Here is a 24,501-nt window from a genome sequence, read left to right on the forward strand (position 1 = left end):
GTGACTGAACCCATGACACTGGTAACAGAAGAATGGATCTGCAATGTATGGCCGGACTGTGATGATTTCATAGCCTGCTTTGGACACCAGTACCACCCTATCAAAGGTGAGGAAAAGAGTGCAGGTGGGCACCAAGGAGGAATTGACCTTATTCATTACACGATGAATGGCAATGACAGCCTCGGTTAGCCCATCATGCAACCTCGTGTAAATTACACTATGGGAAGAAGTCAAAGTTCTATGTGCTTCGACAGGGCAGCCGTGGAGAAGCGAGGCAGCAAGTAGTAGTTGTGGTTGAGCATCAGAAGCCGTCTCCAAAAGCAAGGTGCCATTCCACAAACGAGAGCAGGATTTCACAGAGCCAGCAATTGTATCAACACCTTTCTGAATGATGACGGATTGACCGTAGCGAACGCCTGACCATCTTCAGTAGGTTATTTATTTATTTTTTACTTACTCGTCAAGTTCCGTAGGACGAAATGGAAGAGGAAATCTTCATGGTCATGGGACGTGTCAGTACATGAAATTACAACATAAACGTAATAACAGACAAAAATAAATGTCCATGAACCTTAAAAAAATTGTTCAAATGGCTCTGAGCACTATGGGACTTAACTTCTGAGGTCATCAGTCCCCTAGAACTTAGAACTAATTAAACCTAACTAACCTAAGGACATCACACACATCCATGCCCGAGGCAGGATTCGAACCTGCGGCCGTAGCGGTCGCGCGGTTCCAGACTGTAGCGCCTAGAACCGCTCGGCCACCCCGGCCGGCGAACCTTAAAAAAGTCAGTCCATAAGTTTAAGTAAACACTATCAGCAGTACAATAAAAATCAGCTTAATTTATCAAGGAACTCCTCGACAGAATAGAAGGAGTGATCCATGCGGAAACTTTTCAGTTTCGATTTGACAGAGCGTGGATTACTGCTAAGATTTTTGAATTCGAGTGGCAGCTTATTGTACATGGATGCAGCAGAATACTGCACACCTTTTTGCACAAGAGTTAAGGAAGTCCGATCCAAATACAGGTTTGATTTCTGCGGAGTATTAACGCAGTGAAAGCTGCTTATTCTTGGGAATAAACTAATAATGGTAACAAGAAACGACTTAAGGAATATACGTATTGAGAGGCCAATGTCAAAATACTCAGACTCGTGAACAGAGGTCGACAAGAGGTTCGTGAACTAACACCACTCACTGCCCAAACCGACCGTTTCTGAGCCAAAAATATCCTTTTAGAATGAGAAGAGTTACCCCAAAATATACCACCATACGACAATAGCGAATGAAAACGAGAAAAGTAGACCAATTTTCGTGTCGAACGATCACTCACTTCTGATATCGTTCGAATGATAAAAATGGCAGTATTAAGCCTTTGAACAAGATCCTGAACGTGGGCTTTCCACGACAGCTTACTATCTATCTGAACACCTAAAATTTGAACTGTTCAGTTTCACTAATCATATGCCCATTCTGTGAAATTAAAGTGTCAGGTTTTGTTGAATTGTGTGTTAGAAACTAAAAACTGAGTCTTACTGTGATTTAGCGTTACTGTATTTTCTACAAGCCATGAACTGAGTTCATGTACTGCACTATTTGAAACTGAACCAATGCTGCACTCAACATCCTTTATTACCAAGCTAGTGTCATCAGCAAACAGAAATATTGTAGAGTTACCCGTAATACTAGAGGGTGTATCATTTATATAAACAAGGAACAGGAATAGCCCCAACACTGATCCCTGGGACACCCCCCACTTGACAGTACCCCACTCAGACCCCATATCACAGCCATTCTCAACACTGCGAATAATGACCTTTTGCTGCCTGTTATTAAAGTAAGAGGTGAACCAATTGTGAGCTACTCCCTGTATTCTGTAATGGTCCCACTTCTGGAGCAATATTTTGTGATTAACACAATCAAATGCCTTAGTTAAATAAAAAAATATTCTAAGCGTTCGAAACCTTTTGTTTAATCCATCCAGTACCTCACGGAGAAAAGAGAATATAGCATTTTCAGTTGTTAAACGGACTTCTAAAGCCGAACTGTACATTTGATAGCAAATCGTGTGATATAAAATGATCAATTATCCTTACATTCATAGCGTTTTCAATAACTTTTGCAAACACTGATGGCACAGAAATAGGTCTAAGTATATCTACATTATCCTACTGAGTACTTTAATCGCTCAGGAAACTGACCATTCCTAAAGGAAAAATTACAAATATGGCTAAATAAAGGGCTAACATGTGCAGTACAGTACTTCAATATTCTGCTAGACACTCCATCATAACCATGAGTCATTACTCTTCAGTGATTTAATTATTGACTCAATCTCCTTCTTGTCTGTATCACAGAGGATTATTTCAGACATCAATCTCGGAAAGGCATTTGCCAAGAAAATTTTATGATTTCCTGTAGAAACTAAATGTTTATTTAATTCACCAGCAATGCTCAGAAAATAATTGTTAAATACTGTACACATATCTGACTTATCAGTGACAGAAATATTTTTAATGCGCTGCTGACCAGACACTTCCTTCACAACTGTCCATATGGTTTTAATTTTATCTTGTGAATTAGGTATTATATTTGCATACCACATACTCTTTGCCTTCCTAATAACATTTAAGCACCTTACAATACTGTTTGTAATGGGCTACTGTAGCTGGATTGTGACTACTTCTAACATTTTGATATAATTCCAGCTTTGTTCTACATGATATCCCACTAGTTAGCCACCTGGGCTGCCTATTAATGCTAGTACCACGTTTAGAATGTTCTAATGGAAAGCAACTCTCAAGAGTGATACCACAAGGAACCGCAGCACAGCGGGAAGAGTCTTCGAATCAGTAGCCTCATTACGTTTACATTTCGTCGACGTCGCTGAAGATGATGAGTGGCGCATCGTGAAGAAATCCCCCATGATTGCCAGCATCTCTGATACCGCGTTCTTTCCAAGTGGGGGCCCCCTACACAAGGGGGTACACCCGTTTTAGGTGATTGTTCGCACCTCAGGTCACACCTCCCGAAAACCTGACACAGGGACCAATGGGCAATCTGGGAAGGTTACAGCTCAGGCAATTACCCCCCCCCCCCCTCTGGAACTAGCATACAACAGGGGGAGGGGGTATGTGCGAACCCTAAACCCTACCTGTCGACATGGGGCTGGGAATTACGCGTTACCCATTCACCTTTTACGCATGGGCCGGCCTTAAGGAGTGCACAAGGAGGAAGGAGGAGGATGAGGATCCTCAAACGCCGAAGTGGAGGAACGAGAGGAAAAGGGAAACAAAGAAAGGCAAAAGGAGCCAAAAAGGGAGTTGAGACTGTTCATAGGTCAGCAACAGAATGCAGAACATTCCCAATAATACCCCAGACATCTTCCCCAAGGGAGGGTAAAAGGAATATCAAGAGGATAGACATGCAGCATGGAAGGGAAAAAAAGTGCTCCGAAGGCTGAGGTCCCATGGTACCCAAGCACGAACCCACCAAAGAGTGACAAGCCCCTGCAGGGAGTATTTGTTATGTTCTAGAGGGACTTGCCTTAAGTACTTTGCTAGTGGCTTCTCATGAGTCGGCCCCTAGTTTCTGAGAATATCCATGATGAAATTTTATGCATACTAATTACATCCATAACGTTAATTATGTTTTAACTGAGGGAGCGTAGCGCAGGGGCTTAAGGTTCAATGCTACCAAGCTGGCGATAAGGGTACAAACCCTGCACCTGCACCTGTTTTTTTCTTTTTGGCGGTTTGTTGTGCATGCTTAGGTTATGCCATTTCGTCTCCCAAAGCCGCAAAACCTTCCAGCGTTGTACTGAACACAGGTCAGTTGCAGAAAAGCTGATCTCCATAAGCAGTTTCCGTATAGCCTGTTCGGCCAGACTGTTGGCAAGTTTGTTGCCTGGGATTCTAAGGTGACCTGAGGTCCAGGTCCAGACGAACACCAATTAACGACTGGGCCATTCCAGGGCACAGATGGACCCTTGGATGGTCGCTACGAAAGGATAACGATGGTAGCACCGGTCGATAGTTTGTAGGCTGCTCAAGGATTCAGGACAGAGAAGAAACGACTCCCCATGGCAAGTACAGGTGTGCTGAAGAGCACGAGATATAGCCACCAGTTCGGCAGTGAAAACACTGCAGCCGTAGGAAGGAATGCTGTTCCATATGTCCTCCATGGACATTCACAAAGCCGACTTGTTTATCACCCATCGAGCCATTGGTGTAAACCACTTCGTGGCCTCGGTACATGTCAAGAATCGAGAGGAAGTGGCAGCGGAGAGCCGCAGGGTTAACTGAGTCTTTAGGGCCAGTCAAAGGTCCAGGCGAAGACGCGGCCTACGTGTACACCATGGAGGTGTACGTGAATGGACCTCAAGTCTAGGTGGTAAAGGCAAGGACTCCAGTTCGAAAAGAAGGGATTGGACACGAACTGCAATTGGAAGCCCTGATCTGGGCCGACGATGCGGGAGATAAGCTGCAATGGTTGGGAAAAGGAGACACTGACTGGAGTGCGCAAGAGATCTACAAATGTGTGCAACGGAACTGGCCAGCAGTTGTGCACGCCTAACCTGCAATGGAGGGACTCCAGACTCCACAAGGACACTGGTCACCGGACTCTTCCTTAAAGCTCCTGTCGTTAGTCAAACGCCACAGTGGTGCACTGTGTCAAGTAAACGCAACGCTGAGGGTGCCGCCGAACCGTAAACCAGACTCCCACAGTAAATGCAGGATTGAACGAGGGCTCTGTAGAGCTGCAGCAGCGTAGAGCGACCTGACCCCAGTTGGTGTTGCTCAGGCAGCAGTGGGTATTGAGGTTCTGCCATCACTTTCTCGTAAGCTGACGAAGGTGAGGAAGCCAAGTCAATCGGGCGTCGAAACCAGTCCAAAGAATCGATATTTCTCCACTACAGTGATTGGATGGTCATTAAGATGAAGTTCTGGTTCTGAACGAACCGTACGACGCCGAAAGAAGAGCGTAACACCCATTTTTGCAGCCGAAAACTGGAAACCGTGGGCTAGAGCCCATGACTGCCTTGTGGATGGCTCCCTGTAGGCGCCGCTCAGCAACACCAGTACTGGTGGAGCATTACAAAATGCAGAAATCGTCTGCATACGGAGAACGGGAGATGGACGGCCCTACAGCGGCTGCTACACCATTAATGGCTACTAAAAATAGAGAGAAACTGAATACATAGCCCTGCAGGACTCCATTCTCCTGGATCTGGAGGGAACTACGGAAGGCACGAACTTCGACACAGAAAGTACGAAGCGACAGGAAATTTTGGATAAAAATCGGGAGCATGCCTCGGAGACACTACTCGTATAATGTGGCAAGGATATGATGTTGCCAGGTGGTGTCACACGCTTTTCATAAATCAAAAAGTCGGAAACCAGGTGTTTGCATCTGGAAAAGGCTGTTTGGATGGCAGACTCAAGGGGCACGTGATTATCAGTGGTAGAGCGACCCTGGCGGAAGCCGGCCTGACATGGAGCCAGTAGGCCACGTGATTCCAAGACCCAACCCAACTGCTGACACACCATATGTTTCAGCATATTTATGTTAACACCAGGAAGACCTGATGGTGTCTGGTACCCGAAAACACGTTTGATCTTTGGCCAGACTTCTGAAGGTGACGAATGGCAGCGAATGGTCGAGACATTGTCCCAAGCCTCCTGCTTCCGTCGTCTTGTAAGTTGGCGAATGCGGGCGCGGAACCATTTAAAGGCTATGAGGTGCTCCAGGGAAGGCTGCCGCTTATGCAGCTGTAGAGCTCGCTGACGCTCCTTAATTGCTTCAGCGACTTCCGGCGTCCACCAAGGAACTGCTTTTCGCCGGGGGCACCCTAAAGAGCGAGGGATCGCGTTTTCTGCCGCAGGAACGTCTGTGGTAATCATCTGCTCAACAATCACATTGATGTTACGGTGTGGGGGAGATTCGATGGAGACAGCAGAGGTGAAAGTCTCCCAGCCCACCTAGTTTAAAGCCTATCTGGACAGGCGTCTATGGGCTTGACGGGCGGGTAGTGACAGATGGGGAAGTTGTCACTACCACACAGGTCGTCATGTGCTCTCCTGCTGATAGATGGGAGAAGTCCTGGGCTGCGAAGTGCTAAATCAGTGGACAAGTAACTACCATGTACCGCACTGAAATGTGTGACAGCCCCAGTATTAAAGAGGCAGACGCCGAACTGAGACAGTGAAGTTTCGACATCTCTGCTTCAGCCAGTAAGAACGGTGCCACCCCACAAGGGGTTATGGGCGCTAAAATCTCCCGAAAGTAAGAAATGTTTAGGGAGTTGGTCACTCATTGCAGTTAATACCTTCAGGAATACAGCACTATCGGGAGGAAGATATACATTGCAGACAGTTAATTCTTGTGTCATCCTTATTCTGACAGCCACAGCTTCAAGAGGGGATTTGAAGGGGCACAGTTTCACTATAGACCGAGTTTCGGACATGAACGCAAACTCCACCTGACACTATCATAGTCGCTATGATTCCTGTAGTATCCCTTATAACAGTGGAGGGCAGAGGTCCTCATTGCCGGGAACTATGTTTCCTCGAGAGCAATGCAGAAAGCAGGTGTAAACCTTAACAGTTGCCGTAGCTCAGCAAGGCAGCGGAAAAAGCTGTTGCAATTCCACTGGAGGATGACGTCATCGTGAGACTGGGAAGGCATGGAACGTTCAAAGAGGCAGTTTACGCCTAAGGGTCACCTGCTGCCACTGACTTTTTGCCTGAGCAGTCTATATCCATTGTGTGTGAGGGTCCGGCAAGATCTACGTCCTCAGCAGACGCTAGAATCTCCACCTCATCTGCAGACACAGACACAGAGCTTGTTGTTAGCGGTGGTGTGGGTGCCACCGCAATTCCCTTGGTCTTGGGGACCTTGTTTTTGGATTTCTTTCACTGCTCCTTGGGTTTCCCTGGCTGGAAGGACTTCACTGCTTCAGTCTCCAGGACTGAGGATGAGTGTGAAGCCCTGTGACCAGCTTTTGGGCACTTCAGCCACTCGCAGGTGTCATCTTTCCCACTAACATAAACCTGGGAAGGGAGTGACCCAAGGGACCCCTTCCTAGTGAGAGAAGCCGAAGAAGAGTTATGCTTCTCTGGCTGAGAAGTGGGGACATACCCTGATGGTTGGAGGTGTTGCTCCCAAGGTAGATTGTGTGGGAGAAGCAGGGAGGGAAGTGGCCCCCACCGTCAAGGGCGCAGGTGTAGCATTCTGGTTCTGAGAGGCGACAGGAATACGGGAAGTGTTCTCGTTGTGGCAACATTAGAGGTGGTCACAGTCAAAGAATGTAGGTGCTCAGATTTCCTCTTAGCGTCAGTGTAGGTCAGTCGGTCCAGGGTTTTATATTCCACGATTTTCCTCTCTCTCTGTAAAATCCTCCAGTCTGGTAAGCAAGGTGAATGATTCTCTGTGCAGTTAACACAGACAGGAGGCAGGACACGTGGAATATTGGGATGTGATTGATATCCACTATCTCGACATGTGACACTGGAAGTACAGTGGGAAGACATATGGCCAAACTTCGAGCACTTAAAGCACCGCATCAGGGCAGGGATGTATGGCTTGATGTCACAGCAACAGACCATCAGCTTGACCTTCTCAGGCAATTTGTCACCCTCGAAGGCCAAGATCAAGACACCCATGGGAACCTGATTACCCCTCGGACCCTGATTGATGCGCCGGACGAAATGAACACCTCGTTGCTCTAAATTGGAACGCAGCTCGTCGTCAGACTACAAAAGAAGGTCCCTGTGGAATATAATCCGCTGGGCTGTATTTAAGCTCTTGTGGTGCGTGATGGTAACAGAAACATCCCCCAACTTGTCACAAGTGAGTAATTCCCGTGACTGGGCAGAGGATGATGTTTTTATCAAGAATGGCCCACAACCAAACTGGTTCTCCAAATGCTCCGCAAAAACTGAGGCTGCAGGAACATGAAAGGTTCCCAGTCAACTCTCGTACACACAAGGTACCGGGGCAAATAAGCTTCGCTGCCATCCTTAGCCTGTCGTTCCTCCCATGGTGTAGCCAGGGAGGGGAACGATTTGGGGTCATATTTCTTAGCACTGAAGTTAGACTTTGCCCACTAAGAGACTGCTGGTGGCGGATCACCAGCAAGAGATGACGTACTACGCTTCATGGCGTGTCAGCCACCCTGATGCCACCCACTCCGACCAGGTGCACTCACCACAGGTGCACCCAGCCTCAGGAAGGGCCACGTGGCAGGATGGCCATTGCCGGGAGTGCTGATGCCCCAGGGAGATGGGCGTCTACTTCATGGCATATGTGGGGAGTTAAAAGTGCAGGCATCAGCAGAGTGATCCCTCTGCTACAACCAACAGGGTACATGGTGTCCCCACCGCAAAGGACTGGCTACCGTGCTGTATATGAGGTGCTACGAAGCAAATGGTCAACGTCGGCGCAGAAAGCGGCACTGCTTATTGCGTGGTGGAAAACGCACCTAGGAAGGTGTCCTCACCGAAGAGATGGAGAAAGAGTGGGAGTGCAACACGACGACAAGAATGTGGGCTAAAGATCTCAATGCACGATGGGCACGATGCACCATGCAAGACGCCCTTCCGCAACTGGCTCGCTCTTTGGGTAAATTTAGGAAGATGTAGGTCGAACCCGACAGGGGACCATCACATGAAGGCCGAAACGTGTGCGTCTCCTTTCACTCGCCCCTTGCGACAGGCAGGAATACCTTGGGCCTGTTATAACCTCCGGACTCGCAGGGCAGTGACTGAAGTGCACCCCTTCCACAAACTGCTGGAGATTTAAATGCTGGGCCATCACAATTGTGAGCTTGCGAACCAGTCAACGAAACATCATCGATAAGGGCTTTCGGAGCCGAAGGCCCACTCGTGTACCTTTCATGACTACACAAGACAAAGCTTTACGCCTCGCCGGAGCTCGTGAACACCGACAATGGACTGTTGATGACTCTAAACATGTTGCCTGGTCGGACGACTCTCGTTTCTAATTTTATATAGTGGATGGACGTGTACAGGTATGGAGACAAAGTCATGAATCCATGGACCCTGCATGTCAGCACAGCAGGGGACTGTTCAAGCTGGTGGAGGTTCTGTAATGGTGTGGGGTGCGTGACGTTGGAGTGATATGGGACGCCTGATACCTCTAGATACGACTGTGAAGGTGAAACGTACGTAAGCATCCAGATGATCACCTGCATCCACTGATGTCCACCGTGCGTTCCGACGGACTTGAGCAATTCCAGGACAGCGATGCGACACCACACATGTCCAGAATTGCTACAGAGTGGCTCCAGGAACGCTCCTCTGAGTTTAAACACTTCCGCTGGCCACCGAACTCCCCAGACATGAAGATTATAGAGGATATCTGGCATTCCTTGCAAAGTGCTGTTCAGAACGGATCTCCACCCACTCGTACTATTACGGAGTTAGGAATAGCCCTGCACGATTCATGGTGACAGTTCCCTCCGGGACTACTTCAGATATTAGTCGAGTCCATGCAGTGTCGTGTAGTGGCACTCCTGCGTGCTCGCGGGGACCTTACACGATATTAGGCAGGCGTACCAGTTTGGCTCTTCAGTGTAACATAACTACCGGTATGCAAGCGAAGCAGTGGGTAACAGCTAGCGTTATTATGAAATGCGACCGAGGAGCGCGGCCGCACCAACACTTGATTCCCACGGTCACTACGTTAGCCTCAACGTAGCCGTGCAGGAGGAGAGGGGGCTCTTACCGAGGGACTTGCGCTGCTGGCGGTAGACGAAGACGAGCGTGAAGCCGGTGGGGGCGGTGAGGGCGGCGGTGACGGCCTGCGGGGCGGGCAGCCGCACGCGGCCGTAGGCGGGCCGCAGCCGGTACGCCTCCAGGCCGGGGGCGAGGCCCGCCACCACGCGCACCCCAGGCGTGCCGCCCGACACGTTCAGCAGCCGCAGGATGTCCAGCGCGCCTCCTGCGGGCGCAACAGCGAGGATGGCATTGTTTAAATAACATCGTAACGCACTCTTTAGGCTATAATAAATACAATATTAGAAGTGGTACAATTTAGGCATATGTCGCCTACCAAGATTGAACTGGTATCTGGAAAAGCTGAACTATGTTTTCACGATAGTGTGATGTCGTTCTCACGTGCTACAACCTTAGCCGTCGTCCATTTGGTTTCATTGCGAGAAACAGAGCCTTAGGTTCTGTGCTGGCGTAAGCTGTCGCAAGCACTCCGGTCAGCAAAGATGAAGAGCGAAGATCGATTAGTAGGCGCTGGATCAAGTGCTTTTATCACGAGAGAGGCCAGAGAGAGACCCACAAGCAACACGCTGGCAACGCCCTCTCGACAGCATGGAGTTGGCCGCCGCCGCTGAACGGAGGGCCTCACTCAATCATCCAATTTGACGTCTGTCAGTCTACTCGCAGAGTGGGTTTAGTTCGTAACAGGCTACGGCAGTACATAGCGGCCAGATTAATGACTATAACGGGACTAGTTTATCTCAACCAGAATTGTACTTCACTAGCAGTGAGAAACTGAAGTTTGTAATAGCAAGATTGCCGATATTGACACTACATCAGTCTGCAAGAGGAATATTACTGATGAGTTTGTACCACAAAGCATGGACTCTATTCAGGTAAAGTAAATGTATCCAGTTCATGTAAATGAAGAACAGTATTAATCCGCGTGTGCACTTGTGTTGTAGAAAGAGGATAACTAACCAATTACTACTTTTTGTGTTTAAACTTACTGTTGAGTCAATTTATGATCTATATACACATAGGCTGAACCTGTTGCGCAGGGCTCACCAGGGTAAAGTTTGTGACAGTTAACTCATGAAAATATCATTTTAGATTAATTTTTCAATTAAGAGCTTGAACCGGAGCATTTAAGGTTCACTATGTACTAGACTCCTGACCTGGCTTTAGACGAGTAGCATCTATGACCGATCGACCTGCCTGCCATTGTGTATTGTGTATTAAACTGTGGATGTAGAAACGACGGTGACGCTTCGTCTCGCCATAGCCCTCAGTGGTCCACAACCCCACAACAGGCCACAGCAGTCCACGCACCCCACCGCCGCCCCACACCGTACCCAGGGTTACTGTGCTGTTCGATCCCCGGTGGAAAGGTCTTGAGCCATAATCCATTTATTAACGTTTCTAAAAACACTAATGAATTTATTTTTAAAAGCAAAACTCCAAGAATAACATTAACGGAAAAGACTAAATTTCAATAACGCAAGTGATAGCAATAACCTCAAAACTACAACAGTATAAAATCAGTTCCTTTCGGTAAAGAATATTAAATGAAGTAAAAAAAAATACATTTACGTTACAAACAGCAAAACATATGATGAAACGATTATGTCACAAATCTCAATCATCAGCTACTGTAAGTAATTATCAAAACGCCTTGCCTTCGAAGTACCCAGAATGACTGGCAAATGTGGTTCAAATTTATGATGATAGAGACGGTGGCAGAGGCAACGCTAGTAGCAGCAATTGCTCCTCCTCTACCAAAATAGGACGCCACTTGTCGCTACCACAGTACTAGAAACCTTTATTACAACTTTCAGTGATGGGACACAGTGATCTGTAACTAGATGACAGTTAACAAGAGATATTATCACCTATCCTGTAATACGGACACAACTCGTTAATGATTTAGTAGAAATTAAACATACTACAAATTCAGAAATTCTTCTTTAATTCTTTTTTGTAGATGCAAACAATTTAGTAAACAGTTCGAGCTAGGCAACAGGTAACTGTAGACATGACTCAGAAATAAGGTAGCTAGATTCAACAATTTTCTCTGACTATGAAGTATAATTCGTAAATCAGAAGAATTAAATCTGCATTATATTCCCTTAGATTCTAAAATCAGTGTGGAATAGTGACAGCCACACGCGCACACACACACACACACACACACACACACTGACAACTGAACTCAAGTAGTACCAGGCAATATCTTAGTAAGTAAGACATTCATATACCTAACAACTGGCAAGCAGGATGTTGTTGTTGTTGTGGTCTTCAGTCCTGAGACTGGTTTGATGCAGCTCTCCATGCTATTCTATCCTGAGCAAGATTCTTCATCTCCCAGTACCTACTGCAACCTACATCCTTCTGAATCTGCTTAGTGTATTCATCTCTTGGTCTCCCCCTACGATTTTTACCCTCCACGCTGCCCTCCAATACTAAATTGGTGATCCCATGATGCCTCAGAACATGTCCTACCAACCGATCCCTTCTTCTGATCAAGTTGTGCCACAAACTTCTCTTCTCCCCAATCCTATTCAATACTTCCTCATTAGTTACGTGGTCTACCCATCTAATCTTCAGCATTCTTCTGTAGCACCACATTTCGAAAGCTTCTATTCTCTTCTTGTCCAAACTATTTACCGTCCATGTTTCACTTCCATACATGGCTACACTCCATACAAATACTTTCAGAAACGACTTCCTGACACTTAAATCTATACTCTATGTTAGCAAATTTCTCTTCTTCAGAAACGCTTTCCTTGCCATTGCCAGTCTACATTTTATATCCTCTCTACTTCGACCATCATCAGTTATTTTGCTCCCCAAATAGCAAAACTCCTTTACTACTTTAAGTGTCTCATTTCCTAATCTAATACCCTCAACATCACCCGACTTCATTCGACTACATTCCATTATCCTCGTTTTGCTTTTGTTGATGTTCATCTTATATCATCCTTTCAAGACACTGTCCATTCCATTCAACTGCTGTTCCAAGTCCTTTGCCGTCTCTGATAGAATTACAATGTCATCGGCGAACCTCAAAGTTTTTATTTCTTCTCCATGGATTTTAATACCTACGAATTTTTCTTTTGTTTCCTGCTCAATATACAGATTGAATAACATCGGGGATAGGCTACAACCCTGTCTTACTCCCTTCCCAACCACTGATTCCCTTTCATGTCCCTCGACTCTTATAACTGCCATCTGGTTTCTGTACAAATTATAAATAGCCTTTCGCTCCCTGTATTTTACCCCCGCCACCTTTAGAATTTGAAAGAGAGTATTCCAGTCAACATTGTCAAAAGCTTTCTCTAAGTCTACAAATGCTAGAAACGTAGGTTTGCCTTTCCTTAATCTTTCTTCTAAGATAAGTCGTAAGGTCAGTATTGCCTCATGTGTTTCAACATTTCTACGGAATCCAAACTGATCATCCCCGATGTCAGCTTCTACTAGTTTTTCCATTCGTCTGTAAAGAATTCGTGTTAGTATTTTGCAGCTGTGGCTTATTAAACTGATTGTTCGGTAATTTTCACATCTGTCAACACCATCTTTCTTTGGGATGGGAATTGTTATATTCTTCTTGAAGTCTGAGGGTATTTCGCCTGTTTCATACATCTTGCTCACCAGATGGTAGAGTTTTGTCAGGACTGGCTCTCCCAAGGCCGTCAGTAGTTCCAATGGAATGTTGTCTACTCTGGGGGCCTTGTTTCGACTCAGGTCTTTCAGTGCTCTGTCAAACTCTTCACGCAGTATCGTATCTCCCATTTCATCTTCATCTACATCCTCTTCCATTTCCATAATATTCTCCTGAAGTACATCACCCTTGTATAGACCCTCTATATACTCCTTCCACCTTTCTGCTTTCCCTTCTTTGCTTAGAACTGGGTTTCCATCTGAGCTCTTGATGTTCATACAAGTGGGTCTCTTATCTCCAAAGGTCTCTTTAACTTTCCTGTAGGCAGTATCTATCTTACCCCTAGTGAGATAAGCCTCTACATCCTTATATTTGTCCTCTAGCCATCCCTGCTTAGCCATTTTGCACTTCCTGTCGATCTCATTTTTGAGACCTTTGTATTCCTTTTTGCCTGCTTCATTTACTGCATTTTTATATTTTCTCCTTTCATCAATTAAATTCAATATTTCTTCTGTTACCCAAGGATTTCTACTAGCCCTCGTCTTTTTACCTACTTGATCCTCTGCTGCCTTCACTACTTCATCCCTCAAAGCTACCCATTCTTCTTCTACTGTATTTCTTTCCCCCGTTCCTGTCAATTGTTCCCTTATGCTCTCCCTGAAACTCTGTACAACCTCTGGTTCTTTCAGTTTATCCAGATCCCATCTTCTTAAATTCCCACCTTTTTGCTGTTTCTTCAGTTTTAATCTACAGGTCATAACCAATAGATTGTGGTCAGAGTCCACATCTGCGCCTGGAAATGTCTTACAATTTAAAACCTGGTTCCTAAATCTCTGTCTTACCATTATATAATCTATCTGATACCTTTTAGTATCTCCAGGGCTCTTCCATGTATACAACCTTCTATCATGATTCTTAAACCAAGTGTTAGCTATGATTAAGTTGTGCTCTGTGCAAAATTCTACCAGGCGGCTTCCTCTTTCATTTCTTAGCCCCAATCCATATTCACCTACTATGTTTCCTTCTCTCCCTTTTCCTACACTCGAATTTCAGTCACCCATCACTATTAAATTTTCGTCTCCCTTCACTATCTGAATAATTTCTTTTATTTCATCATATATTTCTTCAATTTCTTCGTCATCTGCAGAGCTAGTTGGCATATAAACTTGTACTACTGTAGTAGGTGTGGGCTTCGTATCTATCTTGGCCACAATAATGCGTTCACTATGCTGTTTGTAGTAGCTTACCCGCATTCCTATTTTCCTATTCATTATTGAACCTACTCCTGCATTACCCCTATTTGATTTTGTGTTTATAACCCTGTAGTCACCTGACCAGAAGTCTTGTTCCTCCTGCCACCGAACTTCACTAATTCCCACTATATCTAACTTTAAACTATCCATTTCCCTTTTTAAATTTTCTAACCTACCTGCCCGATTAAGGGATCTGACATTCCATGCTCCGATACGTAGAACGCCTGTTTTCTTTCTCCTGATAACGATATCCTCTTGGGTAGTCCCCGCATGGAGATCCGAATGGGGGACTATTTTACCTCCGGAATATTTTACCCAAGAGGACACCATCATCATTTAATCATACAGTAAAGCTGCATACCCTCGGGAAAAATTACGGCCGTAGTTTCCCCTTGCTTTCAGCCGTTCGCAGTACCAGCACAGCAAGGCCGTTTTGGATAAGGAGTCCAAATAGCCACAACGCGACACCAAGTGACGTGCGCACTAATCGGATGCTCACCGTGATTTCTCGTAAAATCCAGCGCCCATTCACACACGCTTGCTTAGAGAGCCGAGAGAAGGATGTAACGAAGGTTACTCGCAGTCGGAAACATACGGGCATCATCCAGCACACGCCACCGCGTCCAGTATTGCGAAGTTCAGACCGGACTCCAACCCAGCGCCACGATGGACACAAACTGCTTGCAGCTTCAGTAGCAGAGGACACGCCGAATACTATGCGTCCTGCCGAAGTAGCCTTCAAAGAGCAATGTTCACGGCTGCGACCAACGCTCGGCCTCACCAAATCCGCAGTGAGCAAAGGCACCACTCTTTCCAACGAGCCACGGCAGACGCCACCTCGCTTGCGCTCCTTGCCGCCCACGTCACACACTCCACTTCTCCATGTCGCCGCAGCCGTTAACCACCTGTCCTCCGACCTGCCCTCTACCGGAGACAGTAGCGCTCTTGCGGCCAGAGGGATTCCAAACCCGCGGGAATTACGCGAAATTAAACGCGAGCGAACGGCACACAAATTAGTAAGCTACATAGAGACTTCAGACAGCATTAATAGAGTGCATGTGTTGGGTTTCCTGGAGGGATTGTCTACTCCGACATTTGTTGCAGGTGCCTCACAGACGGCTGAAATGAAACATATTACAAAATGTTTAAGTATGCGGGACATAACGATGCCAACGGTGTTTGTGGACAAAACGTCTGAACTATATGAAGATTCACCGTGAAATTCTGGTGGTGTATGGACCAAATCCACCGTCGCGTCCAGCCATAGTGAAATGGTGCCAACAATCTGAATAAGGCCGCAAAGACATGGGCGATGCTGATCCAAAATTAAGAATACTGACGCCGCCCACAGACTACAACGGCCAGGTAATGGAGGAAAGAGAGAAAGGGGAAAAACATACTGCCGAAAAAAAGTTAGAACACCTGGAAAGAAGTCAATTTTGATCCTATGATGGAATATGCCACCTCGAGGATAGTAGATTTACTGATAAAGGTTTAAACGTCATGCGCCAACAGACAGCGTAGTGGCGTAACTACCAGAGCACCATCTGAGACTATACTTTAATAGGGAATGGACGCAGCCACAAAGCTCAGTGTGGTGCAGACATCTGAAGCAAAGAGGCAGTCTTGCCATGGAGACCGTAATCGTGCTTTCTACAGCCAACTTAACAAGTTTGAAAGGGGTCACATCGTGGCCTTCAGAGTGGCAGGATGGATCTTCCGGAAAACTGCCACGCAAGTTGGACGTGTTGCGTCTGTCGTGCGACGACGCTGATATCAGTGATCACTTGAACATTCTCACAGCCATAGTCAAGGTTCTTGAGGTCCGCGCAGCACAGACGCCCATCATCACCTTCGTATTGTAACGGCAGTAGTGGCAGTTCGTGCAGCTATCACAGCACAAGTAAGAGGATTTGTGAGTCTTGGCGTGTCAACACGAACTGTTATGAACAGCTTGTTAGCAGGGACATTACGCGCACAGGATATTTTACATTGCGTCTGTTTCCAATGAATGATTGCCAGTCACGTAAGAAGGCCCACTAACAATAGTTAGTCTTTCCGCCTGTTCGTGCGCAAATCGTTGGTTCGTGCGCAAATCGTTACATTTCTTTTTGTTGACGGTCAACTGCGAGTACCCATTCCAAATGTCGAGCCTCTGTATGTGTTTCACTAGAGCTTCCTGCCGTTCCGAACTCCTATTTCAACAGTAACCGTCATTAACAGCTCACAATACTTTGTATCACCGTTTAGTATGCAGGATCCTGATGTCACGGCTGCATTTGAAGGCATTTTACATCTCAGTATTACATTATTTTTGTTACTCAGTTTTCTCACATCCTCAGTCAAACGTGTAAACAGACCACTTCCGTTTTCGCTGTTACTTTGATAATAAATATTTATTTCGCAGTACTCAACAGTTCTTACATTTAAGTCATTACCAAGTACACCTAAAATATATCAACGTATAAAAAGCTTCATAAATAAAGAAACGCCAACAGAACTAATATAGCCAGACGCTGCAACAAAAATTACCTGTCCAGAATGACACCAGACATATCCACACGTAATTAATAATTGCAAGAACATATGTGGATGGTAACAACACATATTCCTACACACATGATGTATGACAGCTGCCGGCCAGAGTGGCCGAGCGGTTCTAGGCCCTACAGTCTGGAACCGCGCGGCCGCTACGGTCGCAGGATCGAATCCTGCCCCGAGCATGGCTGTGTGTGACGTCGTTAGGTTAGGTAGGCTTTAGTAATTCTGAATCTAGGGGACTGATGACCTCAGATGTTAAGTCCCATAGCGTTCAGAGCCATTTGAACCATTTTTCTCTATCACTCGCTGCATTACGAGAAACATTATATTGTACTGTATTATATTACGTGGCCATTTTGCATTTGCTATTTTGCTGTTGTAAGTTGTAAGACCGATATGTTGAGGTACGTGTATCATCTTACGATAAATGAACTATATTTCTTATAATTTGTTTGAAAAATATTATCATGTCATTTAGAGCGGAACCTAAAACCATCAACCATAAAATTATTTTGAATTATATGAGCATAATAATAAGCAGTGAAAGTATTGTAATATGTACGTGTTTATCTTTCTGACAAGGCAATTTAATGAGACACTCATTTCCTTTTGGCAAATTTTAGAACCTGCAACTTCGTGATTTATTTCAAACAGTATAGAGGGTGAAACTTCCTGGCACATTAAAACTGTGTGCCGGACCGAGACTCGAACTCGGGACCTTTGCCTTTCGCGGGCAAGTGCTCTACCATCTGAGCTACCCAAGCACGATTCACGCCCCGTACTCACAGCTTTACTTCTGCCAGGATCTCGTCTCCCACCTTCCAAACTTCACAGAAGCTCTTCTGCGAACGCTGGGTAGCTTGGGTAGCTCAGATGGTAGAGCACTTGCCCGCGAAAGGCAAAAGTCCCGAGTTCGAGTCTCGGTCCGGCACACAGTTTTAATCTGCCAGGGAGTTTCATATCAGCGCACACTCCGTTGCAGCGTGGAAATCTCATTCCAGTATAGAGGGTGTTTGAAAAAGAGTGATCCGATTTCAAAACTTCTTATTTACTGATAAATAAAAATTAACAGATAAGGGATGGCTCCCAAAATACTCGCAAAATCTGAAGTTTTGTCTATGCTATTGCAAATGCTCTGTGTGACCAACAGCAGCACGAACAGCACTGTAGTAGACGACAGGTAAATTCGTCATAGTTTTGAACACTGCATTTGCTTTCTTCACTTTTTCTATGTCACGAAATAAGAAGTAGACGAACACGCACTCCTTCGCACATCCCCACAAGAAAAAAATCGCATGGTGTCACGTCTTCCAATCTTGGAGACCAAGAATGGCGGGCACTGTCTCGGTGTCCCGTGCGCCCTGTCCAACGGTGACGCACTGTGCCATCGATAAACTGACAGATGTTGTTGTGCCAGTGTGGTGGAGCTCCGTCCTTTTGGTAAGTGAAGTCACAGGAGTGGTCCCGAAGTTGTGGAAAAAGCAAATACTGCAACATTTGAAGTTAGGTCAAAGCTGGATAGGGCGCACGGGACCCAGGGACAATTCCTTGCATTCTTGGTCTCCAAAATCGCCAGGCATGACCCCACGCGATTTTTTCTTGTGAGAATGTTTGGAGGAAACTGTTCATCTCTCCTTTATCTTTTGTCGTAGACGAAGTGAAAAGCAGAATAACAGCCGACATAACTTCCATAACAGCAGATGTTAAGTGTGAAGTTTATGACTAATTTAGCTATTGCCTAGATGTTGTTCGTGCTGTAGGTGATGGAAACACAGAGCATTTGTAATAGCACAGCTAAAAACTCAAGATCTAGAGAGTATTTTGAAATTTATCTCAAGTTTGTAGTATGTTTTTGTCAATGAATATGGAGTTTCGAAATCACGTCGTTCTTTGTGGAACCACCTCTATTTTACTGTGACTTATAACTGGAGTTATATGCCTATTTGCTGTAAGTCGTCAGACAAGACAAGCAAATATTATATCCTTTATTCTGCTTTTGAATACATTGCACATTATAACTGTCGCCCTATGACAGGACTTTAATAGATTTTACATTTTAATCGGCAGTAGCAGCAGCATTTCTCTTCGAGGTCCCGAAGGCGTGGCTTTCTGTGAAGTAGTGTCAGCGATGCGTTTCTCTTTTCCTTTTAATTTCCTTCACTACTGTCTGCGGCTAAAACACATTTAACTTTTAGCGTATTTCGTTTAATGCTGTATCACGCATGTCCTTATTTCAGATGTGAAAAAGACACGGCTTCAGTTGATATTGTTCAGATGAAATTATGACGCGTTGTTTGCATGAATTTGTCGGGTTGTACTTTAATTTCTCGAAATCACTTTGTGAGCGCGCCACGGGAGCTGCGATGTGCACACTTGCAGATGTCTTTATCGACTGAGATACAGGTGACACTGAACGGTCCTATTGGCAGCATTCACCTTACACCGTATGCGCGTTGACGTACTGGTACTGACTTGCCTTTGGTTCCATGCAATACTAAGACATTTTTTGCAGATGAAACTCAACACGTTGCTCTTAATGGAACAAAATCGACAGCTGTAAAGGTAATTTGCGGAGTACCACAAGTTAGTGTCATAGGACAGTAACTGTTTACGGTGTATATAAATGATGTAGCAGAAAGGGTCGGACGCTCTTTAAGGTGGTCCACAGATGATGCGGCTGCCTGTCAGTAAGTAGCAACGCCAGAAGACAGTATGGATTTGCAGAATGACCTACAGAGGACTGATGAATGTTGCAGGGACAGCCAGGTGACAATGAATGTAAATCAATGTGACACACTGCGCATACATAGGAAAAGTAATCCGCTACTGTAGATATACACTATTGATAAACTGCTGGATACAGTATCCACCTTAAAATATCTAGGAGTAACTATACAGAACGACTGTAAGTGGAATGGGCACATGAAACAGTTAGTAGGAAAAGCAGATACCAGACTTGAGAATCGTAAAGAAATTTAACTCATCCACAAAGGAAGCGGCTTGTAAGGCACTTGTTCAACCGATTCTGGAGTATTTTTCGCCAATTTGGGACCCTCACAAGGTAGGACTGATAAGAGAAAGAAGATCCAACGGAAAGCGGCGTGTTTCCTCACTGGATCGTTTAGTTCGCGCTAGAGTGTTACAGTGATGTTCAACTAACTCCAGTGGCAGACGTTACAAGAGAGGCGTTGTCCACGACGGAAAGATTTGCTATTGAAAGCTCGACTTTCCGGTAATAGTTGGAGAACATATTACTTTCTCCCACATACATGTCACGAAATGACCGAAACCAGAAAATTCACCAATGTAGTATTGGCGGGAAGAGCGGTGGGTAAAAATTGTAGTCGGAGACCAAGAGATGAATACAGTAAGAATACAGTAAGCAGATTGAGAACGCTGTAAGCTGCAGTAGTTATTCGGAGATGACGAGATTTGCACATTATAGAGCAGCACGGAGAGCTGCATCAAAAAAGTCTTCGGACTGAAGACCACAACAATAACACAGAGGCTTACCAACAATCATTCTTCCGACGTGCCGTTCGAGAGTGGAGCAGGATAGGAGGGATCAGTTAGTGGTACCAGAGGTACCTTCCGCTGCACAACGTTAGGTGGCTTGGTGAGTATGATATCGTCGTCGTCGTCGGCGGCTGAAATTCTGTTCCGAATATGTACAAATTCTTTCTGTAGAGAATGGGCATATCGACTCAACTTATGGATGTGTGTAAGGTGGCTGAAAGGACGAATCCTGGCATAAAACATGCCTCCACATAAACACCAATGGATTGTCGGAGGAAGGTGGGGTCGCAACTCACGGAGTTTTCTAGCTTGCCGCTTGACCAGTACGTGTGCGCTGCGTTCTCGTTTCATCACGTTGACAGCGGTGGATGCAGCATTCCTCCACAGTAAGCAGTCGACAGAACATTCTTCCAACGTTTTTGTTTTTACGCCAGACATCCTCATGACGTGTTTTAGCTGACCCTTGAAGCGCTTGAGAGGAGCTCCATAAGATTTACTGCCAGATGTAGACGTAGACCGAAATCGTGTTTAGGCAACCAACGCAACTCCGCGAGCTCTAGTTACGTGCTAGAACGGACGTGTAAATAGCTACTAACGCAATATAGCGTGACTTACGGTGAATCTGAACACTCCAGCCGCGAGACAGTACAGGTTTTTCCGTGTTAGTTAGTAATTCGGGAAACCATACTAGTGGGACTGGCGCGGATGCAGACACGTGGCTGCCGGGGCAAACCAGCGTGCAGCGGCCGCGGTCGGCCGGATCCGCCTCTCGCGGGATCCACCCCTGTCCCGTGCCACCCCCACCGATCTGCCCAATCCCCAGGTCCCTCTATCCGCACCTGTCCGATTTATCCCCCTGCGAGCCAACCCCAGCTCTGTGGTCGCTTTGCCTCCTGCTCGCTGCTGTCCGCAGAGGGGCCGGTTCACACAGCACACAGCGCATCCTCAACCTCTGATCCGTCGCATATAACCAACACACACACACACACACACACACACACACACACACACACACACACACCATTCTATATTTTATTCTATATTTTCTTCCATCTGCCTCCATTACAGGCGTTGGTCATGGTACGAACGTATTACACTACTAGCCATTGATATTGCTACACCAACAAGAAATGCAGATGATAAATGGGTATTCACCGGACAAATATATTTGACTAGAACTGACATGTGATTACATTTTCACGCAATTTGGGTGCATAGATCCTGAGAAATCAGTACCCAGAACAACCACCTCTGGCCGTAACAACGGCCTTGATACGCCTGGACATTGAGTCAAACAGAGCTCGGATGGCGTGTACAGGTACAGCTGCCCATGCAGCTTCAACACGATACCACAGTTCATCAAGAGTAGTGACTGGCGTATTGTGACGAGCCAGTTGCTCGGCCACCAGTGACCAGATGTTTTCAATTGGTGAGAGATCTGGAGAATGTGCTGGCCAGGGCAGCAGTCGAACATTTTCTGTACCCAGAAAGGCCCGTACAGGACCTGCAACATGCGGTTGTGCATTATCCTTCTGAAATGTACGGTTTCGCAGGGATCGAATAAAGGGTACAGCCACGGGTCGCAACACATCTGAAATGTAATGTCTACTGTTCAAAATGCCGTCAATGTGACCAAGAGGTGACCGAGACGTGTAACCAATGGCACCCCATACCATCACGTCGTGTGATACGCCAGTATGGCGATGAAGAATAGACGCTTCCAATGTGCGTTCACCGCGATGTCACCAAACACGGATGCGACCATCATGATGCTGTAAACAGAACCTGGATTCAACTGAAAAAAAAAAATCACGTTTTGCCATTCGTGCACCCAGGTGCGTCGTTGAGTACACCATCGCAAGCGCTCCTGTCTGTGATGCAGCGTCAAGGGTAACCGCAGCAATGGTCTCCGAGCTGGTAGTCCATGCTGCTGCAAACGTCGTCGAATTGTTCGTGCAGATGGTTGTCTTGCAAACGTCCCCATCTGTTGACCCAGGGATCGAGACGTGGCTGCACGACCCGTTACAGCCATGCGGATAAGATGCCTGTCATCTCGACTGCTAGTAATAAGAGGCGGTTGGGACCCAGCACGGCGTTCCTGAACCCATCGATTCCATACTCTGCTGACAGTCATCGGATCTCGACCAAGGTGAGCAGCAATGTCGCGATACGATAAACCGCAATCTCGATAGGCTACAATCCGACCTTTATCAAAGTCGGAAACGTGATGGTACGCATTTCTCCTCCTCACACGAGGAACAACAACATTTCACCAGGCAACGCCTGTCAACTGCTGTTTGTGTATGAGAAATGGGTTGGAAACTTTGCTCATGTCAGCACGTTGTAGGTGTCGCCACCGGCGCCAACCTTGTGTGAATGCTCTGAAAAGCTAATCATTTGCATCACACAGCATCTTCTTCCTGTCGGTTAAATTTCGCGTCTGTAGCACGTCATCTTCGAGGTGTAGCAATTTTAATGGCCAGTAGTGTACTTAAGCCGACGTCCTCACACAGAGCGGCGGAGCGGGGTTTAATTGCTACTTGTCGTTCGTTCAAAAATGGTTCAAATGGTTCTTAGCGCTATGGGACTTAACATCTGAGGTCATCAGTCCCCTTTAACTTAGAACTACTTAATCTAACTAACCTAAGGACATCACACACAACCATGCCCGAGGCAGGATTCGAACCTGCGACCGTAGCGGTTCCAGACTGATGCGCCTAGAGCCGCTCGGTCCCAGCGGCCGGCTTTGTCGTTCGTGGTACTGTTCAAATTTAAAGTCCACCGCCTCAGAACGGCGTCTGCTCGATGTCCCTTCACTCGCCAACGTAGATACGTACAAGATGATTTAAAAGCAGCGGTGATAAAAAACACCACCTAATATCTATAATTACTGAGGTCGCAGAACTCTAGTTATGAAAGAAAGTTCTGTAGAGAAACTTTCACTTAATTTTATCGGCCCGTAAAGAAATGGATTGGCTTCTGGAAAATAATGTCCGAAATTTCCACACAATAATGTTTATTTTTTCCTTAATAACCAAAGAAAGGGCACTACTCAGTCCATATTTAAACTATTGGTTATTACCTTACAGTTCATGATTAATACACACATTTCACACGCACAGCAGGCAGAAATCTGTCCAAACCCTACCCAAATTAAATACCGTTTCACAGTCAATTTCACCACAGATATGAGTTATTACACTCGGTCCTTCTTGTGGATTTCTAAAAGAGAAACTGCTCGCCAAAATTGTTCAGGGGTTGAATACTGAAACATGCCACGCAGATACTATGAAGGCCAAATTTTTACACAGGACTATCTGTCCAACAGATTTAGTCAAAACCTCGCTAAGCAGTCCCTAACAACTATTATCGACTTAGCTCACCAATAACTGAAACACTATGTAATTCTTCATCTTGCACATTTTTACTGGCACTAGTAACATGACCGTCCGCGTTCAAAGCTAGCGAGCGACTTCTCTCTTCCAGCCTCCCTCCCAGTATATCTATCAGGTAACGGGGGGGGAACCGTCTCAATTCTGATTGGCTGACCATACTGACTGCCAGTCAGAATACTCGTTCGTGATCATACTCTCACCAAAACTGGTCTGCACCAATCCTTATACACAGACGCATTTACGTCAATCTGACATGAAAATATTTAAGTAATGTTTAATAAACGAAAATGAAAAGCCAACAATTCTGGAAATATTCTTTAGATACAGATTTTACTCCAGCAGACTTTCTGGTTGCTCTGTTACGATAGCAATCACGTCTAGACATACGTCATCAGAGA

At 45.9% G+C, this 24,501-nt stretch overlaps 1 protein-coding gene across 1 annotated transcript in view; it reads right to left on the reverse strand.

The window, feature by feature from the left end:
• Positions 1–24,501, reverse strand: part of LOC124605730 — a 553,029-nt gene that overhangs the window by 155,726 nt on the left and 372,802 nt on the right. Inside the window, exon 3 of the mRNA XM_047137609.1 lies at positions 9,751–9,966. Within this exon, the coding sequence (XP_046993565.1) occupies positions 9,751–9,966 (216 nt within the window). The remainder of the gene's footprint in view (positions 1–9,750; positions 9,967–24,501) is intronic.

This window comes from Schistocerca americana, chromosome 3, assembly GCF_021461395.2.
Source record: "Schistocerca americana isolate TAMUIC-IGC-003095 chromosome 3, iqSchAmer2.1, whole genome shotgun sequence".
Taxonomy (NCBI): domain Eukaryota; kingdom Metazoa; phylum Arthropoda; class Insecta; order Orthoptera; family Acrididae; genus Schistocerca; species Schistocerca americana.